Genomic DNA, 20,065 nt, shown 5'->3' with positions numbered 1-20,065 from the left:
TGTGATGATATTTATTTGCAATAGGAGATGAAGGTGTTCTTGGGTGGAGGACTTTGATTCAAGGGGGAAAAAAGGTCAATGAAACAATTAGAAAATACACAGAAGACAGCAGAAGGAAGTTTAGAGAGATGCACACAAATAGGATGGCACTGGAGCTATTGTTAAATTTATTATATACTTTAAAAAACAAGCTATACATAATAGATTCATGGTTTCATACAGAATCCTCTTTTCCTGTTTTTCACTGTAAATGGAAATTATTTTGTTGACACTGGACAAATTTGTAATAAAAAAATAAAAATAAAAAAGCATAATGAATACCTAAAAATGAATGTGATTGTCAATATTATCTTAAATACTGCAGGCTGTTGTATAGTGAAATGTAAGACTTTTTTTCTATCATCCAACTGAGGTCCAACAATATTAAAACTATTTTAATGCTACAACTGATTCCTCTTAGAATCAAACTAGTAATTTTTCAAGTACTTGAAGGGCAGCTAGGGGCACAGTGCCAGGTCTGAAGTCAGGGAGACTCATCTTCCTGAGTTCAAATCTGGCCTCAGACACTAGCTGTGTGACCCTGGGCAAGGTCATTTAACCCCGTTTGCTTCAGTTCCTCATCTGTAAAATGAGCTGGAGAAAGAATTGGCAAATCACTGCAGGATCTTGGCCAAAACAAACTAACAAACCCAAAAGAGATCCATGAGTTGGACACAACTGGAATGACCAAATGGTGACAACACTTCAAGGGTCAGAGTCATTTAGTAAATGACTGACAGCCTAATGTCTGAAAGAACAAATCAAGGGGTAAACTAATTAGAAGATGGCTACGTATCAGGAGAGAATAAGCATCTATTTACTGTTGTTCTTCAGTCATTTCAGTTGCATCTGACTGTGACCCCATGTGGGGGGTTTTGGGCAAGATACTGAGTAGTTTGTCATTTCTTTCTTCAGCTCATTTTACAGATGAGGAAACTGAGGCAAAGAGAGTTAAGTGACTTGTTCAGGGTCACCCAGTTAGTAAGTGAAGCATCTATTAAGCACCTACTATTTGCCAGGCACTTGGTAAGTGCTCTACAAATCTTATCTCATTTGTTTACTTTGCTGGGTAAGCACAACAAGACAACGCCCATCAAGAACTAATGGAATAAGAAGAAGCAAACTTAAAGCTAGGAAGAGAAAAAGCTTACTAAGATGTATGATGTATTTCCTATCATTTAGATAGGAAAAGATGAATTTTGTCTTGGATCTGATACAGTCAATACTGTCTCCTGAAATGAACCATTTAATTTCACAGAAATTAATTTTGGAGGAATTTTTGAGTATTTTAGTTTTTTCATTACAGTACACAGTCGTTATGTACTGACAATAGCTTTGATTTTAATGAAGGGGAAAGGCCTTCAAAAACATTAGATGCTTAATCACTGTTTCTCAAGTAGTACAGCCTTTCAAAACACGCAACTGTGCCTTTTCTTTTGTTTGCTGGGAATGATTAAATTCAAGGAATGAATCCATTTCCCTAGTTGACTGATGGTTATCGGGCAATGTCTACAAATCCAAATTAAGGGGGAGGCTGGTATACATACTCCGTATTGTTCTGAATTATCTGATCTATAGTGTAATCAAGTTTTTCTAAAATGTAAAGGAGTCATCACAGAGTCATGAATTTGGTGGATAATTGAATGTCCTGATTTCTACAACTCTACTAACCCACTTACACTAATATTTGCTGCAGAGATCTAAGGCCATGATCGCAGATGTCTTTCTTACTTCTGCTTTCCTTCTAGTTCCCTTTTCCCCACTCTCACTTGTTGTCTTCTTCCTTTCCCATCTGCTATTTTCCCAGTTCTCATATTATAGCTTCCCAATCTATCTACTACCATTAAGAAGGGGAAAAGAGAGAAACAGAGACAGAGTGAGAAACTGATAGACACAGAGTTTTAGTCTTGCCCTGCCTAGAGAACTGAGAGGAAGTAGGGAAAGCATGGTGGTGTGTGTATGTCCCTCCTTCACTTCCCTACCCAGTCGCAGTAAAAGACAGATTTTCTGAAGGCAAGGCCTATGCAACTCTTAAATTTTTAAGCCCAATGCTTAGGATTAGGGTAGTGCAATATGCATAGTAAGAACTTACTAGAAGTTTTTGTGAAAAGAATAAGGAAATGAAAGTAATAATTGCACCCAGATAAAAAAATAATTGGGAAAGCAATATAGGGTAATACCTGCCATAAGCCCTAAAGTACAAACATTTTCTTTCTTTCTACTTAAAACAGAATGAGTTAGCTGGGATATGTTTGAGGTATGGGTGGAAATATTTTTTCAGTTCCCCTGATGGTGAAACTGTGTTAATTTAAAAACGAGTAGCATGGATGGGGAGGGAAAAAGGGGTTAGTGACTGATGTATAATTTCTATCTTCTTAAGAATATACAGAACTGGATAGGCAGATTTCATCTTTTCTTTATCATGATTCCTCTCCCATCAAAAAACAAACAACCCCCCACGACTTTAGAAGCTCAAAAAATAATATAAATATTTATTTACAGATAAAAAACAAATGAAGGCAGTACTCAGAATCTAACAAATTTCTGGAAACTGAAGGTGATTCATCCAGTGTGATTTTTAACTATAGAGCACCTCAGAATTAACAATCTGCCATCATTTTCAAGGTGAGTTTGCCATGAGTTTGCCATCACCGTCACTTCACATAGCAGCAAACATCTTCAATGCGAGACAGAGTAGAGTAGCTACTTTGGTAGTTAGGCAGCATTCTTTCAGAATGCCTAAAATACTGAATTGTTCCATACTGTAATGAATACATTATTATATTGGAAAGAGTTTTCTATACTTGCCATAAGCTGAATTACTTATAATGACTTTTACGTTGGCTGTTCCATTCTCAGGTATAACATCAACTTCCTGTACAGTTGCCTCTTTATAAAGCCAGCTGTAAATAAAAGATAACACTTTATGAAAATCATTAATTCATTTGATGATATGGTTCTTGGAAGCATGTTTATGCCACCAACTTATATGTCACGTTATAAACTTCTCCCTTGAAAAAGAGCCCCTTTCTCAGAATTCATATAGGAGAGGATGTGTCTCAGAATTTTGTATTCCATATAGTGCTATGAATGGAAGCAATTTAAACTACTTGTTAACTAAAGCCAGTTTATGTAAAAATGCTTTGAAAACAGACTATGAAGATCCATTATTAAATAATATATAAATGATTTGGGAATCTTTTAAAAAATAAGTATTTAAAAAAATAATGGAAACATATATACCAGTTCATTTATTTATTAGATTTGTAGGATACCTTTCCTCTAAAAAGCTGTCCCTAAGTAGTATTTTCTTAAATGTGAGAAACTGTCATATGTTTAAAATAGAACTTGGTCATCTGTAAAATCTGTATTTAAAACATAAAGCTGGTGAAAAGCTGTAACTGTATATACTCATGGAAAATAAGAAAAACTATAGTCTTCAAGATGGGTTAAATCAGAATGTTACATTGAGATTATCTTTTAATAAGGTTTAAGAGGAAAAGTAACATATAAGCCCATCCCCTCACAGTGATAAATTTTAATGTATCTTGGGCAAAACTGGAGAGATGATCATTGTTTCTGTAAAACTAAGACAAAAATAGACATGGTGAACTTTTTAGGAAGTAAATAATGAATGAAAAAACATTTAAGCATTTACTGTATGACAAGTACAGTGCTAAGACAAAGGGTCTTAATTTTACTGCAGTTCACACTGTGTGTGTGCATGTGCGTGTGCGTGTGTGCGTGTGTGCGCTGTGAAAGGAACCACAGAATCTCGAGACTGGGAATGGACCTTACAGGCTGTCTACTGACTCCACTCCTTAATTATCCTATTATTGATCCTGAATCAGAATCCCCTTTACAATAAATCTAATAAGTCTTTGCTTGAAGAGTTCCAGTGAGAGGGAACTAACTCCCTTAAATGCGCTATCACATTTTGGACAACTTTAAATGTTGGGAAGTTCTTCTTTCCACCAAATCTAAATTTGCTTACTTGAATCTTCTGCCCATTCCACCTAGTCCTAGCCTCTGAGGTCCAGAACAATAAAGCTAGTCCTTCTAAATGACAACCTTTTCATTGTTTATTTAAACATTTCTCTGTCTTTCAGAATATGATTTTTTCTAGGCTAAATATTTTTTTTTTATTAATTTTTAACATTTATTTTCACACAATTTTGGGTTACAAATTTTCTCCCCTTTTCTCCCCTCCCCCCCCAAACCCGAGCTTTCTAATTGCCCCTGTGACCTATCTGCTCTCTCCTCTATCCTCCCTCCTTGCCCTTGTCTCCGTCTTCTCTTTTGTCCTGTAGGACCAGATAGCTTTCTTGTTACCCCGTGGTAAGAACATTACATTTGGTCCTAACACTTTGAGTTCCAACCTCCTCTAGGCTAAATATTTCCAATTTTTTATAAAGCACAAAAGGCCCTTCACTTTGTTTTCCCTCTTTTGGAGCTGAAGTCTGACTCAGGCACAACACAGTAGGACAACTGTCCTCCCAGTCCTGGCCATCATACACAGCCTTGGTGTAAGAATACATTTGTTCTCTGAAGCCCTGCCCTAGTGCTAATCACTGTCGGGTATCCTTGTGTTACTTACTTCTGCCTTCTGACACTCATGGTGACCCAGCTACTCCTAAAGGATACTCACTATCCCTAACCACGCCCTTCGGCACCAGACATGCCCTCTCTCATGTCCACTTTCTCATTCTGGAACAGGAAGAGGAAGAGGCAGCCTTCTTGCTTTTTCTGGATCCTTCCTCTGCTCTTGTCCCTCGACAACCAAATGAATCCTGTGACATTCACTCTATCCAGATCAGGGGTCATGGACTCCTGCAGTCTGGTGAAGCCTGTGGCTTCCTCAAAATAAAGCTTTTGGATCCCAAGCTGTTTTCTTTCCTTTCTCAAGTAGTTCAGTACCGAGTTCACAGACTTTCTCTACTCCAACACAAGACATGCTGATGTTTCCTCAACACCTCTGGCCTCCCACTTCCTCAATCTCCTCAAGTCCCATAACTATACCTTCACTCCACCTTAACCACGTAAAAGAAAGGCTAAATCCTTGATCTTACCATCACCCCGCAAGTGTTGAACTCCCATAATCAAGAACTCTGACCATAACCTGCTATCGTTCCCTCTCTCTCCTTGTGCCTTACTCCTTCTAAAACTATTATTCATCTCACTGGGACCTTTGGCTCCTCTCTTCCTCAGTACCATGGCCCATGCTCTGGCTTCACTTCATCCCTTCCCAATCACAAACCTATAGTTAACCAGCTCATGCATAAACTGTTTTCTACCCTTGAATCATCTGTTCTATTGCCACTCATGCCTTGCCAAAATCGAAGCCTGGAATGGCTCACCATCCCCTCTTCCACTTTTACTAACATGTTGCTAGAGAGCACGAGAAATCAGTCACAGAAATTCTAAGTTGAAAAAGTTATCAGTGTCCACCTAGCCCAACCCCTATTTGAAAAGAAGAGTCACAAAAAACCTAGGTCCATTACAAATTAATCTAACTGGATCCTCATTGTAGAAAGAGAATCCTTTTGCTCTTCCATAAATGACTCTCACTCTCCTCACATGAACGGTTTCAAACTTTCTCTCTTCAAGTCTCTCCCATTACATCTTCTTCTTAGAGAGAGAAAACAGATCATTTGCTACGAGCTCCATATTCTCTATTATATATCTTAAAACTTTTCAACATTTTCTCCTGTCCTCTCATCTTCTGCTCTGGTCACAGAGGAAGAGCTGCGTCTTCTTGACAAGAACAAAGACGAATTCTGCTTATGCTCTTGATCCCATCTATCCCTGCCCAAGTCCTCTGGCAGCTTGTCCCTCGATCACTCCTTCTGCGTCCTCTACCTTCAACAGCTCCCTATTTATTGGCTTGTTCCCTGTTGTCTACAAACATGCCCAATTTTTCTCTATTCTTAAAAAATGCTTCAGTTGACCTAAGATTCTGGAGAGGTTATCAGTCCTAGATCTCCCCTTCTTTTCACAGCAAATGTCCTATTAGAACTTGTCTGCACATGTTGCCTTTACTTCACATCCTGTGATTCACTTGTCTGCACTTTGTCCTCTGGCTTCCAACCTCATCACTTGGCTGAAATGGCCTCTCTATGGTTACCAAAAATCTAACAGCCTTTCATCATTCCTGACTGCTTGCAGCCTTTGATAATACCGATCAACTTCTCTTCCTGGAAACTCTACTCCCTGGGTTTTAGTGACACTTTCTTTCCATTTCTCCTTTTCTTTATCAGCTCTTTTTACTGTCCTTTGCCAGATGATTATCCATGTCCCATTTCCTACGTATGGGTATACCCCAGAAGTCTGTCCTGGGCCCACTTCTATCTTTGTGATTTCATCAGTTCCCAAGGTTTTGACTCTGTGTACATGACCCCCAAATCTACAAATATAGGCTATACCTCTTTCTGAGCATCAACAACTCCTGATGCGACAGTATCATCCAGATATCTCACAGGCAGATGAAATTCAACATGTCCAAAAGATAACTTATATTTCCCCTAAACTCATCCCTCCTCATAGCTTCCCTGAGGGAACAACTTGAGAGTAATCCTTGACTTCCCAGAGGTGACCACGTGGTACAGTGGATAGTGAGCAGTCACAAAAACCTGAGCTCAAATGTGACCTCAGACATTTATTAGCTCTGTGACCCTGGGACTCACTTAACCTCTCTTTAACAATTCACATTCCTTAAATGTGAAATGGGGATCATAATAGCATCAGATCAAATGAAGATCAAATGAGATAATTGGAAAGCATGAGCACCAGTTCCCAGCACATAGTAAGTGCTTTATAAATGTTAGCTGTTGTTACTGATGTTATTATTTTCCCTTTGCTTCCCTGTACCCAATTAATCATTACATCTTATCAATGCTACTCTTCCAATACTTGTCTTCCTTTCCGCTCACATGGCCATCATCCTGATTCATGTCTTCCTTGCTGCCTCCCACAACTTTTCTCAAGAGCTTCTTCCCAGTGAGTCACCTTGCTTCCAGCTCTTTTCTCTCCAGTCCATCCTCCATAAAACTGCCAAACTGATGTTCCTAAAGCACAGGGTGACCATGGCATTCTCTTGCTAAGAAATTGCAGTGGCTCCCAACTGCTTCTAGGTAAAAATGTGAATTCCTTGTTGTGCTTTTAAAGTCATACACAATTTGGCTCCAGCCTACTTTTCCAGGTTTATTCCAAGTTCACCTGGTGGTACATCGCTGTCGCCCTGGAGCCATCTTCTTTTGACTGATTGGAGTTCCTAACATCTAGCTGGCCTCAGACCTGACCATACTCTGTTACCTAGCCATCTTTCTGCTATGCCTCTTCATGTGAACCTCCTTGTTGGGGGAACAGTAATCAAAATAGGACTACCATTCTTGGGAAGGGCATGCCCATCATTTGCCCTATGACTCCACTTCCATCCCTACGACCTCCCTGGCCATGTAGAATGTAAATTCCTAGAAGACAGAAACTCTCTTGATTTTTGTATTTGTATTCTCAGTGCTAACACATTCCAGGCACAGAGTAAGCACTTAATGTTTTTTCCTTCATTCATTTCAGTCAAACTGGCTTATCTGTTGTTCCTCATACACATGTACCAACTCCACCTTTGTACTGGCTGTTTCCCTGCCTCCCCTCTACATTGCTTCCTCTGAGGCTTGCTTCAAGTGCTATCTGCTGTACTAGTCCATTCTCTTTCTCCCAGTTGTGAGTCTGCCCTCTTCCATTACTTTGTACATGTTTTGTATTTACTTATCTCTATTCATAGTTTTCTCAATAGAACGGAAGCTGGTAGAGGGCAAGGCCTGTTTTATTTTTGTCTCTGCATCCCTGGCAGTGCCTGCCACTTAGTGGACACTACATAAATGCTTTTTGAATGATTTAACTGCCTTCCACAACACACTCTTCACTCATATTGTGCCTGCAGTCTTCTAAAATCTCCACATCTTTTTTATCTAGCTATGTCTGCCCCATCTTGTGCTTATGAAATTGATTTTCTGAACTCCAATATAAGACTTTTCATTTATCTCCAATAAAATTCATCTGATTAGATACTCCCCAGTGTTCTAGACTGTCAAGATCTTTTCAACCACTGTGTTTGTCATTCAGTCTATTAGCTATTCCTCTAACTTCTGTGTCATCTCTTAAGGGTGTGAAGCATAACATCTATGCCTTTATCCAGGTTACTGATAAAACTGTTAGAGAGTACAGAGCCAAGCTCAAATCTTGGGGCACTCCATTGGAGACCTTTCTAAGAGGACATTCAATAATGAATGAATACTCTTGGGTCCATCCCACTTTCCAGTTCTGCATTTGACCAGCAACCTTTCATCTTCTAGGCTAAGGTGCTTTCCATCTTGAACATGATAATTGGCTGATATTGTCCTTCTAAATTATCTCTTGTTAAATTTGTACATAAATTAATAACCTTGTTATTTTTTCCCAAGATTGGCCTGAACCACGTCTGGGTCAATGACCCTTTATCCAATCACACAGTCCAGTTCAGACCTTCATGGCAAACTTTCCATTGCCTTAGTGTTTCCCACCCAGATATTATCTTTAATTCCTTGTCTATATACTAGATTAGTCTGCGGGGTTTTGAGATGCTGCTCTAGTTATGTTACGGCATCTGCAGTATATTTCTTTAAGAATATAACTTTCAGATAGCAAAGAATGAATTTGCTTCAGAAATATAAAGAACCTCCCCTTTGCCTTTAGGAAAACGCAAAATCTTACTACAAAGCTTTTTAAGCAGTTGTTTATCTTGGATTTTTCGTCAAGTTTTTTCTTCAAAGTCATGTTTTTAAGTCAGTCTGCTGATGACTCATTATAGCAATTACTTATCATTCTTTCAGTCAACATTGGTTACCTCTCTGTTTACCTTAGTTGAGCTCCTTCCAGCTTAATTTTAAGAGTGAGAAGCTTTTTTCCAGTTGCTTTCAAAACTGCACTTTCTATTTCTGTTTTCAGTTTCTCTAATCCATGCCCAAGAAGAGCAGAAATGGTTATAGCATTTGGTTCTGTGGGTTCATACCTGGGATAACAAAGAAGAAAATTAGCATGCATTGTTAAAGCTATATGAAGAAGCACCAAGCTAGATTAATCAACTAATAAACAATACATATGAAAGCAGTGAGACCGAGGGTTACCCTGGGTAACTGAAATGCTCAGGGTCAGGCTTCTATACCACCCTTGCCAGCTGGAATTCTAAAGACCTATAATTCTTTTAATATCCCAGGAACTAAAGAGTCTCGTCTATATGACTGAAATAAATTAACTAATCCATGGGAAAGCTATGGTAGATCCAATACAGTACTTATGATTATTAGAGCTTTCTTTCCATATAAGTAAGAAAATCCATTGTATGAAAGAACCGAAGATGAGAAAGTTTCAGGAACATAGGAGGGATGCTAAATAGTCTGCCAAGGAAAATTTCAGCAAGAAGAGAAGGTTGTGGAAAGAAATAAGTGGAAAACACTGTATTTTTCTTCTTACCGTTCTACTAAATCCACCTTGTTGTGAACTTCTATAATGGAACCTAGTAACTGGTTTGGCAGATTCAGATTTTTCAGAACAGACAAAACGCTTGCTTTCTGGAGGTCAGTCTCAGGGTGACTGATGTCCCTTACATGGATTATTATGTCCTACAAAACACATATGCAGAATACGATTACATAATGAGGACAGTTTCTGTAATGCATCTACAAGATCCACAAAATAGACACCTGGTAATGTATCTCTCTATTGATAAAGGACCAGTTCCCAGTCTCAAAAGGTCACGATGATTACACTGCACTTTGAATATCCATAGGACTAAAAGGGATTGAAAAATGTCATATGGCTTGTCCCTTATCCTCTCAGGAAAGCCTGAATCAAAAAAGATATTTGTAAAACAAAGCCAGAGTATCATCCCTTTAATGAAGAGACGGGGGTAATATGAGTATGTAATATTCTCTGTCGATTAGTTTACTGAACTGCCTTTTTTCCTCCTTTTTAAATCTTTATTAGAAGAGATGCCTTTTTGAGTGAAGGAGAAGAGGAATATACTTGGAAATTAGGAAGGTAGGTGAAGCGGTAGATAGTGCTAGGCCTGGAGTCAGGAAGACTTGAGTTCAAATGTGGCCTCAGACACTTATTAGCTGTGTGACCTTGGAAAAGTCACTTCACCTCTATTTGCCTGTAAAATGGGGGTGATACCAGCACCTATCTGGCAGTGTTGTTGTGAGGCTCCTATCAGATCATATTTGTAAAGCACTAAGCACAGTGTGTGGCACACAGTAGGTGTCATAGAAATGCTAGTTATTATTATTAAATTATATAAAAAACAAGCAGGTATGAAATTAAAATAAATAAAACAAAGCCAGAGGCAGAAGAACTTCCGACAGACTTGGAAAAGCACACAGAACAAAAGCGTCTTCTCTGCTTGTTTACTAAATCATTAATCATTATTTGTATTTCTTTGATGTTTTTGGTTGACTAAAGTTGAGGTTATTTTAAAAATTATTTATTTATTCAAATTTTAACAAGTACAACATTTAGAACCCTTTATTACTGATAATTTGATGGGCTATTCCTGGCACTCACTTGAAATCAAAAGTGCCCATGCCGTGCCAGGCACCATGCTAAGCTCTTTACTAATATTATCTCGTTTGATCCTCACAGCGATCCTGCTAGGTAGGTGCTATTATTACCTCCATTTTACAAATGCGGAAACTGAGGCAAGCAAACTGACTCACCCAGGGTCACACAGCTAAGTGTCTGAGGCTGGATTGGAACTCAGGTCTTCCTGACTTCAGGTCTAGGTTTTGATCCACTGAGTTACCTTGCTGCAGGAGAGAAAAATGCTTACAAAAAAGAAAGAAAGAAAACCCTCATTGGTTAGCAACATTTATAATATTAACCTACTGAGTAAGCTACATCTTCCAGTGTAGCTGAGAAGGACTCGATAAGATCATGAGGAAGCTGGGAGAGGAATCCAATGGTGTCTACATAAACAACAGACATACGGGAAGGCAAAGATCCAGAATGGGCTGTGATATCCAGAGTGGCAAATAACTGATCACGTGGTTGAATTGCTGCATCCCCAGTCAGAGCTTTGATTAAAGTGGTTTTTCCTAAAAGAGCAGTCAAAATCAAATATTTTAACACTTAAATCAAAAATTTTAACCCTTGAGTTAAAATTATAATTTTATCAGCTATGTTTATAATTTTATGTATCTGGGATACACAATATAGATGGGCACTGAGATGGGTCCAAAATTGAACAGGAGGATAAGATTAGGTTGGATTGCCTTGAAGAAATAGTCAAGTTTTTTTATTGATGTCAATATTCCCATTAAAGCAAGAGCCTATTTTTCAACAGAAATATTCCATCCATGTTGCTAGAATTTAAAATGAACATCACAAAGAGAGTAAGGGAGAGGTGGGTGTGAGCTTCTATGTGTGTGTGTGTGTGTGTGTGTGTGTGTGTGTGTGTGTGTGTGTGTGTGTGTGTGTGTTTGTCCTTCGTTTTTGAAGAAGAACATGACATCAGAGAAATGATGACATGACTTGCACGTGACTTTGTTTGGAGTGATGGAGGGCTGTGCAAGGTCACCAGCCTCACTTCTCCTCCTGAGTCATCTGGATCCAGTGACCAGATATTCATTAGAATGACTGGAGATGGCCCAGGATGCAATGGGAGGTCTTGGTCTCTTAGGCTAAGGCCTTTTCAGATACTCACTTAAAATGAGGTATTATAAATTATATATTAATATATATTAATGATACATTAATAAATTAATAGGTTGGTGAATGGGTTGTGTGTTTACCAAAGTTAAAAGACAATGACATTTTATATAGCTGAGAAACTGCACTGTGAATGGCAAATGAGATGAAGCCATGGCAGCCTATTTAGACAGTACAACAAAAGGCTCCATGGCTAGATTTTTGGAACTCCTTGACTGCTGATACCCTTTGATTAGTATTCAGTTCCCTTGAAATTATGGGCTCAATGTCTGGCTCATAGATGGAGAGAAGTTATTGACAAAAGCTAATTACTTGATTATTTTAGTTGAAAATTGCTTAAAATATACAGAAGATGGAAGTACGTTTGGACAACAAAAGACTAACAAAAGAGTGGGCTGGGAATGCCAACTCTCAGAATGAACTGAAGCTGGTAAAGGAAGTCAAGGACATGATGTTAAGGACAATAAAAAACTGTTGCTGTTTTTAAAAAAGTTGGAAAAAAAGGCAGTTCAAAGAAGAGCTAGGACTCTTACTTGGGGAGTACGGGACAACAGAGAGAAGATAGAGCAGCTCAACTCTTATTTTGTTTTTCCTGTAAAGAAGAATGATCTATACACTGGCAACAAGAGAACAAAAATGACTCATTGGAGGTGATACTCTAGATATATAAGGAGAGAGCAAATGGGCACATTATGCCCTTGAGAGATTCAAGCCACCTTGCTGCAGGGAACTACATGTTTGTGCCCTGAAAGTACAGGTAAATACTAAGTTGGAGTTAGAAAGACCTGAATTAGATTTTGCCTGAGACACTTTCAGTCTGTGACCATATTTATTTAACCTCCATGTTTTAATTTCCTCATTTGCAAGATGAGGGGGTTGGACTTAAAGGCATCTAATGTCCCTTCTAGCTCTAAATCGGTAATCTTGGGACAATTGTTTTTCTTCCTTCATTTTAATACAAGCAAGCATCTAGCCCCTTCTTTACTCTGAGGACACACTTAACGATGCTTTCAAAACATAGATGAAATAGGAATTCAGTCCTATAGATTACTTTTTATTTGCTACATGCAGAACATTAATTACAGAAGCTTTACATAAATGTTAAGAACAGAATAATTGATCTTAAAAAAGACTACAAAATTTTAATAATTCAAAACATAAAATGGCTATCTTTTAGTAAATGTTCTACTTAAATATCTGTAGTAATCCTAAGACTTCAAATCAGAAAACATCTATAAAAAGAAGAGCTATCCAGAAGTGCCTATCAAAATGACAGGCAGATATTACATAGAATAATTTAATTATTAGTCAATTTAATTATTAATTAAATTAAGGAATATTTGACTGATGCTAATTTGGTCCATAGAGGATAGAATTCCCCATTGAGTTTATTCTTCATAACAATATATGTGCTGGCTCTCAATAAATATTAATCTTCTAATGTTTCTACATAGAATATCCTAAAGTTTTTCCAAGGAAGCATTAAAAAAACACCCTAAAGACAAACAAAACACCCCCCACACATTAGACTTTCTCCTTACCACAATTTGTGTATCCCATTACAGAAATAATGGGAAGCTCACGCTTCCTCCGCTGACTTCTGAGAAGATGTCTTCTTTTCTTAAGCCTCTCCAGGGCCTTCTTAATTTTAATTTCTTTCTCTTTTAAGACACGTTGCCGTAGCTGCATCAATGTTTCTCCTAAAAACCCAGTTTGGTTTTGTTTTTTACAGTAAGAATAGGATACAAATAGAGAAAAGATTTTCTTAAAGGTCTTCATATAGAAAAGAAACACAGAATCAGTATATCCCTTTTCAACACTACTAATTCATAGTAACTAAGAGCTCATTATTGACTGGTTTTTTTTTATGTAGCCTCTAATACTTTTCTGCTCCAACAGAAGTTGAAAAAAGTCGATAGCTCAAAGAAGCATTTTCATCGCAGTGCATATGCAAGGTACTCGACAAAACTGTTCTTTGTTAGTAAGTGGATGCGGGGACAGAAGAGAGGGCATGGTTCTGAATTATTTTTTTCAATTCTGAATGTGTCCTAAACCCATAATGTTGCAATGTCAGGTATGTTCCCAACATATTTACTTGTACTTTAACCACCTTTGCTGTTGGCTTCATTTGTACCCACATACAGACTGCAGTATTGTGTTTTACCTGATCCCATCATAGAGCGAGAGCCACCACCTTGCTGATCTAATTGAGCAACTTCATTTCTCAGATTTGACCTGGTATTGAAATAGAAGTGAAATTGCTTTAAAACGTTTGGCAAGCATACTTATCGATCCCAGGTTCATAATAGGAAGCATAAAAATTGTAGCCAAAGGAAGAATAAAAATCTAAATAAGAAAGTGACAAAAATGGAAGTAAATCAAGCAGCTTAAACATGTCTCTAAATACAAAAAAAATCAACAAACATTATTTTGAGCAAACTATGATGGGGTCTTTGTCACAAAAAGTGAAACTGATTGTATTTTAAAAGACAGGCAATGACTTGTTATTGACAGCAGAGTCTTCATCTGTGTACTGTCAGACTATCAACTTATTAGATCAATGGTCAGAATTAGTATAAAGCTAAAAGAATTATAGTGAGAAAAAATGATGGCATGTAGCTGAAGTAACTAAATCCTGATCTATCTAAATAACTTATCAATAATGAAAAATGTTTAATGTACAGTAGTAATGACGCTGATACTGTTTACAATAATTTTACATAGCACCTAAAAAAATCATAAATCAATTGTCATAACAAGAGACCAGAAGAGCCTAAAAAGCACTTTTCTTATCAAACACTTGACTTGCTTGCCTAGTATGGAGAGAGTGCCAAAGGTACTTTCCAATTAAGAATATGAAATTCTTGGCAAAACCTTTAAGAAACTCTTCAAAGAAATAGTACGAACATAACTGTCATGAAACAGAGAGAAGCAGTGGCAGATAAAACTCAGTTAAAGAAAGCTTGGTGAGAGACCCAATCAAGCAAAGTCATCTTGAAGGCATTTAAGAATGAAAATGGAAGTAAGCCCACAAACAGAAGAAAAATAGAAAAGCTCTTCAAAGATGTTTTTTTTTAATACCAAACTGATTTCACTATTAAAAAGAGTAAGAACTACACTTGGATTCTAAAACTACAGTCTCACATATGTTTAAAGAGGTAAAAACGGCACTAAACAGAACAAAGAGGGGAATAGCAGCAAACAGCCAATATACCTAAAGAAGACTCATGTTAGAATTAGAGTTAGTTTACAACCTTAAAGGCTCTTTTCCCACATGATGTCTCTCATTCATACATCAAAATCATTCAAGATTCTTTGAAAGATATAACAACAGAGAACCCTTGTTCAATGACCCATTAGGTAAAGCATAAAAATATTGAGAAAGTTCCTGCTCTCCAGGTGCTCACATTAATTGGTATGATATATAAAAGTTCAGTACAGTTGCAGAGTTGATGGAAAGGCCCACAAATCAAAGGGTGTGGTTCTAGGGCACATAGAATGGTCTAGAGGTCCTTAAAATCCTAAGATTATGGCTGTGGGACATAACACACAACCATCTCTGAAGAACTGAAAATGAATTTCGCACAGAGGATAATAGGTGTGTGGTAACTGTGAGTAGGCTACTTCATATAACAAACAAGAAACCTTGAAGACCAGGAATAACAGATGTCATTAGGGAAATATAAGATAGAGAAAGAGATGAGGGCAAAGGATACTAGATGGACTACTTGAGAGATCCTCTGCTGTCTTTGTTATGTCAGGAAATAGTGAGGAAAACTACAACACGTTGGGTGGATTCCCCCGTGGTGAAATCACAGGACACGGACAAGACTAGCACAGGATGGAAGGAATATCCAAATGAATGTCATCTCAGATCTACCTGAATATCTGAGTAATGTAAAGGAACTTAATAAGGCATTCTCAATCACAAGATTTATAGCAAATTTTTGTCCATAAAAAAACTATGTATTAAGATGTTATACCTGGCTGGATAACTGCCATTGCTTTTCTTTAACATTTCTTCAAGGATTTGTCATTTTGTTTGTATGGGTCTTCCCACTATGGATGAAGGCTAAAACTATCATTTAACAGACAGTCTCTATGAGTTGCAGTGGCTGAAAAATTCATTACCTTTGTATTAATCTGGTAATAAGCTTCTCTGAACATGGCTAGGCTGGTTCCTCAGATGCACACGCATGGTCTGCACCAGGATACTACTTAACAGCTTTCTACCTTGGTAGGGCCTTGGCAGAACTTGTGCTCTGCTGGTATAGTTTTTGAAAACCAAGATGACCACCTGCAAAATGAGGCACTGGCATGGATATCTGCTATTATTAATATGATCTTTAGGGAAAATGTAATGATTCAAATTTTTTAAATAACACAAAAGTTTCAAAGCAAAGAATGAGAAACTCTCTGGATGGACATTTTAATTTGTAAAAAGATGGTGCACTTGTACTTGGTTTTGCTTAGGGAGATGGAAGTGATGGCATGATAAAGGTTTTGCTTAGAGGGCCATTGCGTGAAAGTACCTGAGGAGTGGAATTTCAGCCAAAGCAATCTGAAGTTTAGCTTCTTTAGTCATAGCATTGCAGCGGAAAATATGAAGAACAATGGTGAACCGGTCAAATACCTCTACTCCCCAGGCAGCTTCAAGTTCTTTCTTTAAAAAACGAACAAACAAACCAAAACCAAAACCAAAAAGACATGAAAAATAAGTGACAGGTAGCAGGATATATATCATAGAGCCAAAAAGCCCACTAAATTCTTACTGAACATAGACGGGCTCCAAATAGAAGTATTACCTGAGAATACCCAAACCCCTGGGGCAACAGGTAAATGGGAGTTAAATGAAATGCAGGATTATCAATTATAAACAGAAATGATCTTTTTTGCTTCCCATATATGTGGACAATCACTAGCCATAGTGTATTCTAAAAAGCTTCTAATACATAGAATTATAGAAGGGAAACGCTACCTTCTTGATCTAAAGAGCTGACAAAGTTATACAGCTGCTATTGAACACAGAACTTTGGGCTTAAACTTCTAAAAGCATAATTTTCCTTTATCTCCACATCTTCTTAATAGGTTTTAATTTATTCCATGTTTTACTGCAAGGCATCCATCTAAATGAACAAAAAAGTTATCATACCTTTGTCAATGGACTCATTCTTTCTACATTCAGGAAGACAGAAGTTATTTGTGGTGATCCTCTAATTTTTTCTAAGAAAAAGAGAAAATCAAATGAAATTTCACAGAACTTGCACTCTGGGGTTAGACTACATTATAGAGAAGATCTCATTCCAGCCCTTTGGAAACTTATTTTCTTAATATGTAAATCATAATGTTGACAAACTGCCATAGCGGCTGAATGGAAACAAGATAAAGTAATGAAACAGTCACAATTAGCTTTTATGTAATGCTTTAGGGTTTACAAAGGGCTTTACACACATTATGACTTCTGATCCTCACAACAATCTGGTATTACAAGTACCTCATTTTTGGGGGTGATGGAGAGCAGTAAATCAAGTTTTAGATAGATTAAGTGACTGGCATCTCAAACCCATATATTCTGGTGCCAAGACAACTGCTTGGTATAGGAAAGTTTCTTAGAGAAAGTGAACTTGGAGTTAGGAGGGTTGGGAAATAAATATTGTTCTAGACCTGGGAGGAAAGCATGACAAATCAGGTTAAAGAGAGGAAATGATATCTGCTCTCCTGAGCAGAGAAGAAGGACGGTAATAATAAGAGAGGAAAATTCAACAGAGTGATGTAGACTTTTGAATTTGTTACGGTAAAATGGCTGAGGACTGGAAATATTTTATTGATCCCCAGCTGTTATTTCCGCTTCAAAGCTATGACCAGAGGTTAAAACTTCAGACAATTTTGGCTGAAATTTCACTTTGCACATACTCCCTCGATGTATCAAAAATACATATAATAATATATAACATAATAAACATATAATCAAGTGATACAAATCAAATCTTTGCTAATAATTTACAAAGTAACAATTCTGAGGCTTCTAAAATGACAGCAGGCTATATATAGGAAAAGGCTAATGACACAACTGGGCATCACATTCATAATGTTACTTCTATCTTCTGATGCACTTATCCTAGTTCTTTGAAGCCGGTTTCACTACTAGGCCTACACAAACCTCAATCTTTGCATTATATAATAATAATAAAGAATTATTTTTGACTTTTCATCTCCAGAGTTGAAGGAAACACAAGAGTGGAGATTGGAATCACTGTCAACACTACAGAAAACCCAGTATCAATGCTTCCTAATCCCACTCACCTGTCAGAAGCTCAAAATTCCCTTTGCCAAACACCAGCTTCTTGTCTGGGGTTTTTGTAGAAACGATCATTGTCTCTTCCACTGACCAGCTCCTCAGAGTATGCACCAGGGCTTTTGCCTCAGCCACTTGAAGTTCAGCTTTGTGGAGAAACCAAGGCCCTGATAAATTGTATCATCTTAGTCCACAAAATACTTAGGGGACAAGAGTGAAACCAGAATGGGGCTTTCATCCTAATAGATATTTTCCTTCGGAAAGAGGTTCCATTTTATTTGCATGTTTCATTGTAATCTCAAATTCCACTTCCATCGACCTCCTGGGGAAACATTTCATTTTGGAATACTAGTTAGGTCTTCTTTCCTTCTATCAAACTAAACATTGTCCTTTTAACTTCTTTCCACCAGCAGCCCGGCCTTCAGGACCATAAAATATTCCCAAGAGGACTGAACAGTTGAAGATCTCTCACTCTGGGGCCCAGATGTTCTAATCTGAATGCTCACAAGGCCTATGGTATCTAGGCAGGCTCTGGCTTTACTTCATTTTACTTGTCAGGCATTTCTGGACACACTTCTCATTCTGACCCTCCAAGCTTTATTTTTCTGAACCTAGGGAGCTTATGGTGGAGTAAGGGAGAGAGAGGATAATACGTATATGATATGAATAAACAAGGCTATTTTCAAGGAGGAGGAATAGAAATCAGGGAAGCCTTCATGGAGTCACTGGTAGCAGTAGGGAACATTCGGGGGTGGAGAACAGCTAGTGCAGGGGAGAGGGTCAGACTGTACTGCCTAATTAGCACCGTGCCTGGAACCCAGCAGGCACTTAATAGAGTACTCAGACTGGAAAGGCAGACTGGATCCAGATGATGGAGGGGCCCCTCCCCTCCCCCACTTCTACGCGGTCCTCGCTGATCAGCTTGTAAACCCCAGGGGGGCTGGTCTGGTCTCCTTTTTGTCTTTGTGTTCCCAGACCTCAGCACGGTTCTCAGCAGGCATTTTTTTTTATTATATCTTGAGGGTTATTAGGGATCTGTATCGCTACACTTGTGCACGTTTATAAAAAGGACATTTTCTTGAAAACGGAACTTTTCCCCTAAGCTTCAATATTTCTGGAAATTTTACGGTGGTGGGAGGATGGAAAAAGTGATTTAGATAGATAAATTCTGCGTAATGGACAGCCTGGCCCCGAGCTGGAGATAAAGCTGGAACTCCACCCAGGCTCCGCCCACCCAGGCTCCGCCCACCCAGATCCCGCCCCCTCCTCAGCCACAAGCCCCGCCTCCAAGCTGTCACTTACCTCGGGTCAGGGTTGGTTTCTTAGCTCCCCATTTGACATCCGGGTGAAGCAAAAATACACGCTGGGCCCCTTGGGGCAGCAAAAGCTCCCGCTTCAGCAGCAGCTCTTCATCCTCTTCCTCTCCTGCTTCATCCTCTTCCTCGTCCTCCTCTTTCCGGCCTCTCCCGGCAATCGCTCCTCCCCCAGACCCAGTGAGCGAGCTGCCCTTGTCCGGGCTCTGGCCGCCAAAGGTGGAGAGCGCGCGGACGCGGCGATCCCGAGGGTCTGGCGCAAACCCCGCACGGAAGCTGCAGGCCACACGGACCAGCGGTAGCCCGCGGCGGACGGCGGCCCGGAGGGTCCACATTACACAGCTTCGTTCTCGTCAGCAGCCCCGCCGCTGTTCACGCCGGAAACGGGGACCGCTAGTACTCATTCTTAGCGCACCCCACCCGGAAACACAAAATATGGAACGTACGTTCCTTTTGCAGGCGGGAGATCCCTGCTGGGGATAAATCGTTCCACCTCGGGGGGCCCCAGATGGCCTGTGAAAGAGGCGGAGCCACAACCCAGGACAGGGCCAGAACGATGAGTAGGCGGGGCCTCGAGAGCCACGTCCTGAAAAATTTTTTTGAGGTAGTCCGGATCAGCCCCGCGCCAATATTGCCAGGCGAATCTAAACTGGCTTCCTATTGGCTGGATCGCGTCAGG

The 20,065-nt window shown here is 38.9% G+C and overlaps 2 protein-coding genes across 3 annotated transcripts in view; one reads left to right on the top strand and one right to left on the bottom strand.

Annotated features, from left to right (window-relative positions):
- Positions 1-2,502: 2,502 nt before the first annotated feature.
- GTPBP6 (GTP binding protein 6 (putative)) lies at positions 2,503-19,991 on the bottom strand. 2 transcript variants are annotated; one of them, XM_072614534.1, is made up of 10 exons: positions 19,376-19,991; positions 18,082-18,219; positions 16,931-17,001; positions 16,311-16,441; positions 13,943-14,013; positions 13,320-13,478; positions 10,957-11,165; positions 9,547-9,695; positions 8,933-9,085; positions 2,503-2,942 (listed from the first exon to the last, which is right to left on the bottom strand). In XM_072614534.1, the coding sequence occupies exons 1-10, from the start codon at positions 19,719-19,721 to the stop codon at positions 2,819-2,821; spliced, it is 1,551 nt and encodes a 516-aa protein (XP_072470635.1). In that variant the 5' UTR covers positions 19,722-19,991; the 3' UTR covers positions 2,503-2,818. The 2 variants fall into 2 exon arrangements, with proteins under 2 accessions (XP_072470635.1, XP_072470634.1); XM_072614533.1 differs by having other exon boundaries at positions 18,082-18,240; positions 19,376-19,888.
- The window catches only part of LOC140506888 (cohesin subunit SA-2-like), a 120,340-nt gene continuing 120,260 nt past the window's right edge, over positions 19,986-20,065 (top strand). The window contains exon 1 of the mRNA XM_072614526.1: positions 19,986-20,064. The gene's annotated coding sequence lies outside the window, so the exon portion shown is untranslated. The remainder of the gene's footprint in view (position 20,065) is intronic.

Source organism: Notamacropus eugenii, chromosome 5 (assembly GCF_028372415.1).
Source record: "Notamacropus eugenii isolate mMacEug1 chromosome 5, mMacEug1.pri_v2, whole genome shotgun sequence".
NCBI classification, from domain to species: Eukaryota; Metazoa; Chordata; class Mammalia; order Diprotodontia; family Macropodidae; genus Notamacropus; species Notamacropus eugenii.
This window is presented reverse-complemented; position numbering and strand designations above follow the sequence as displayed.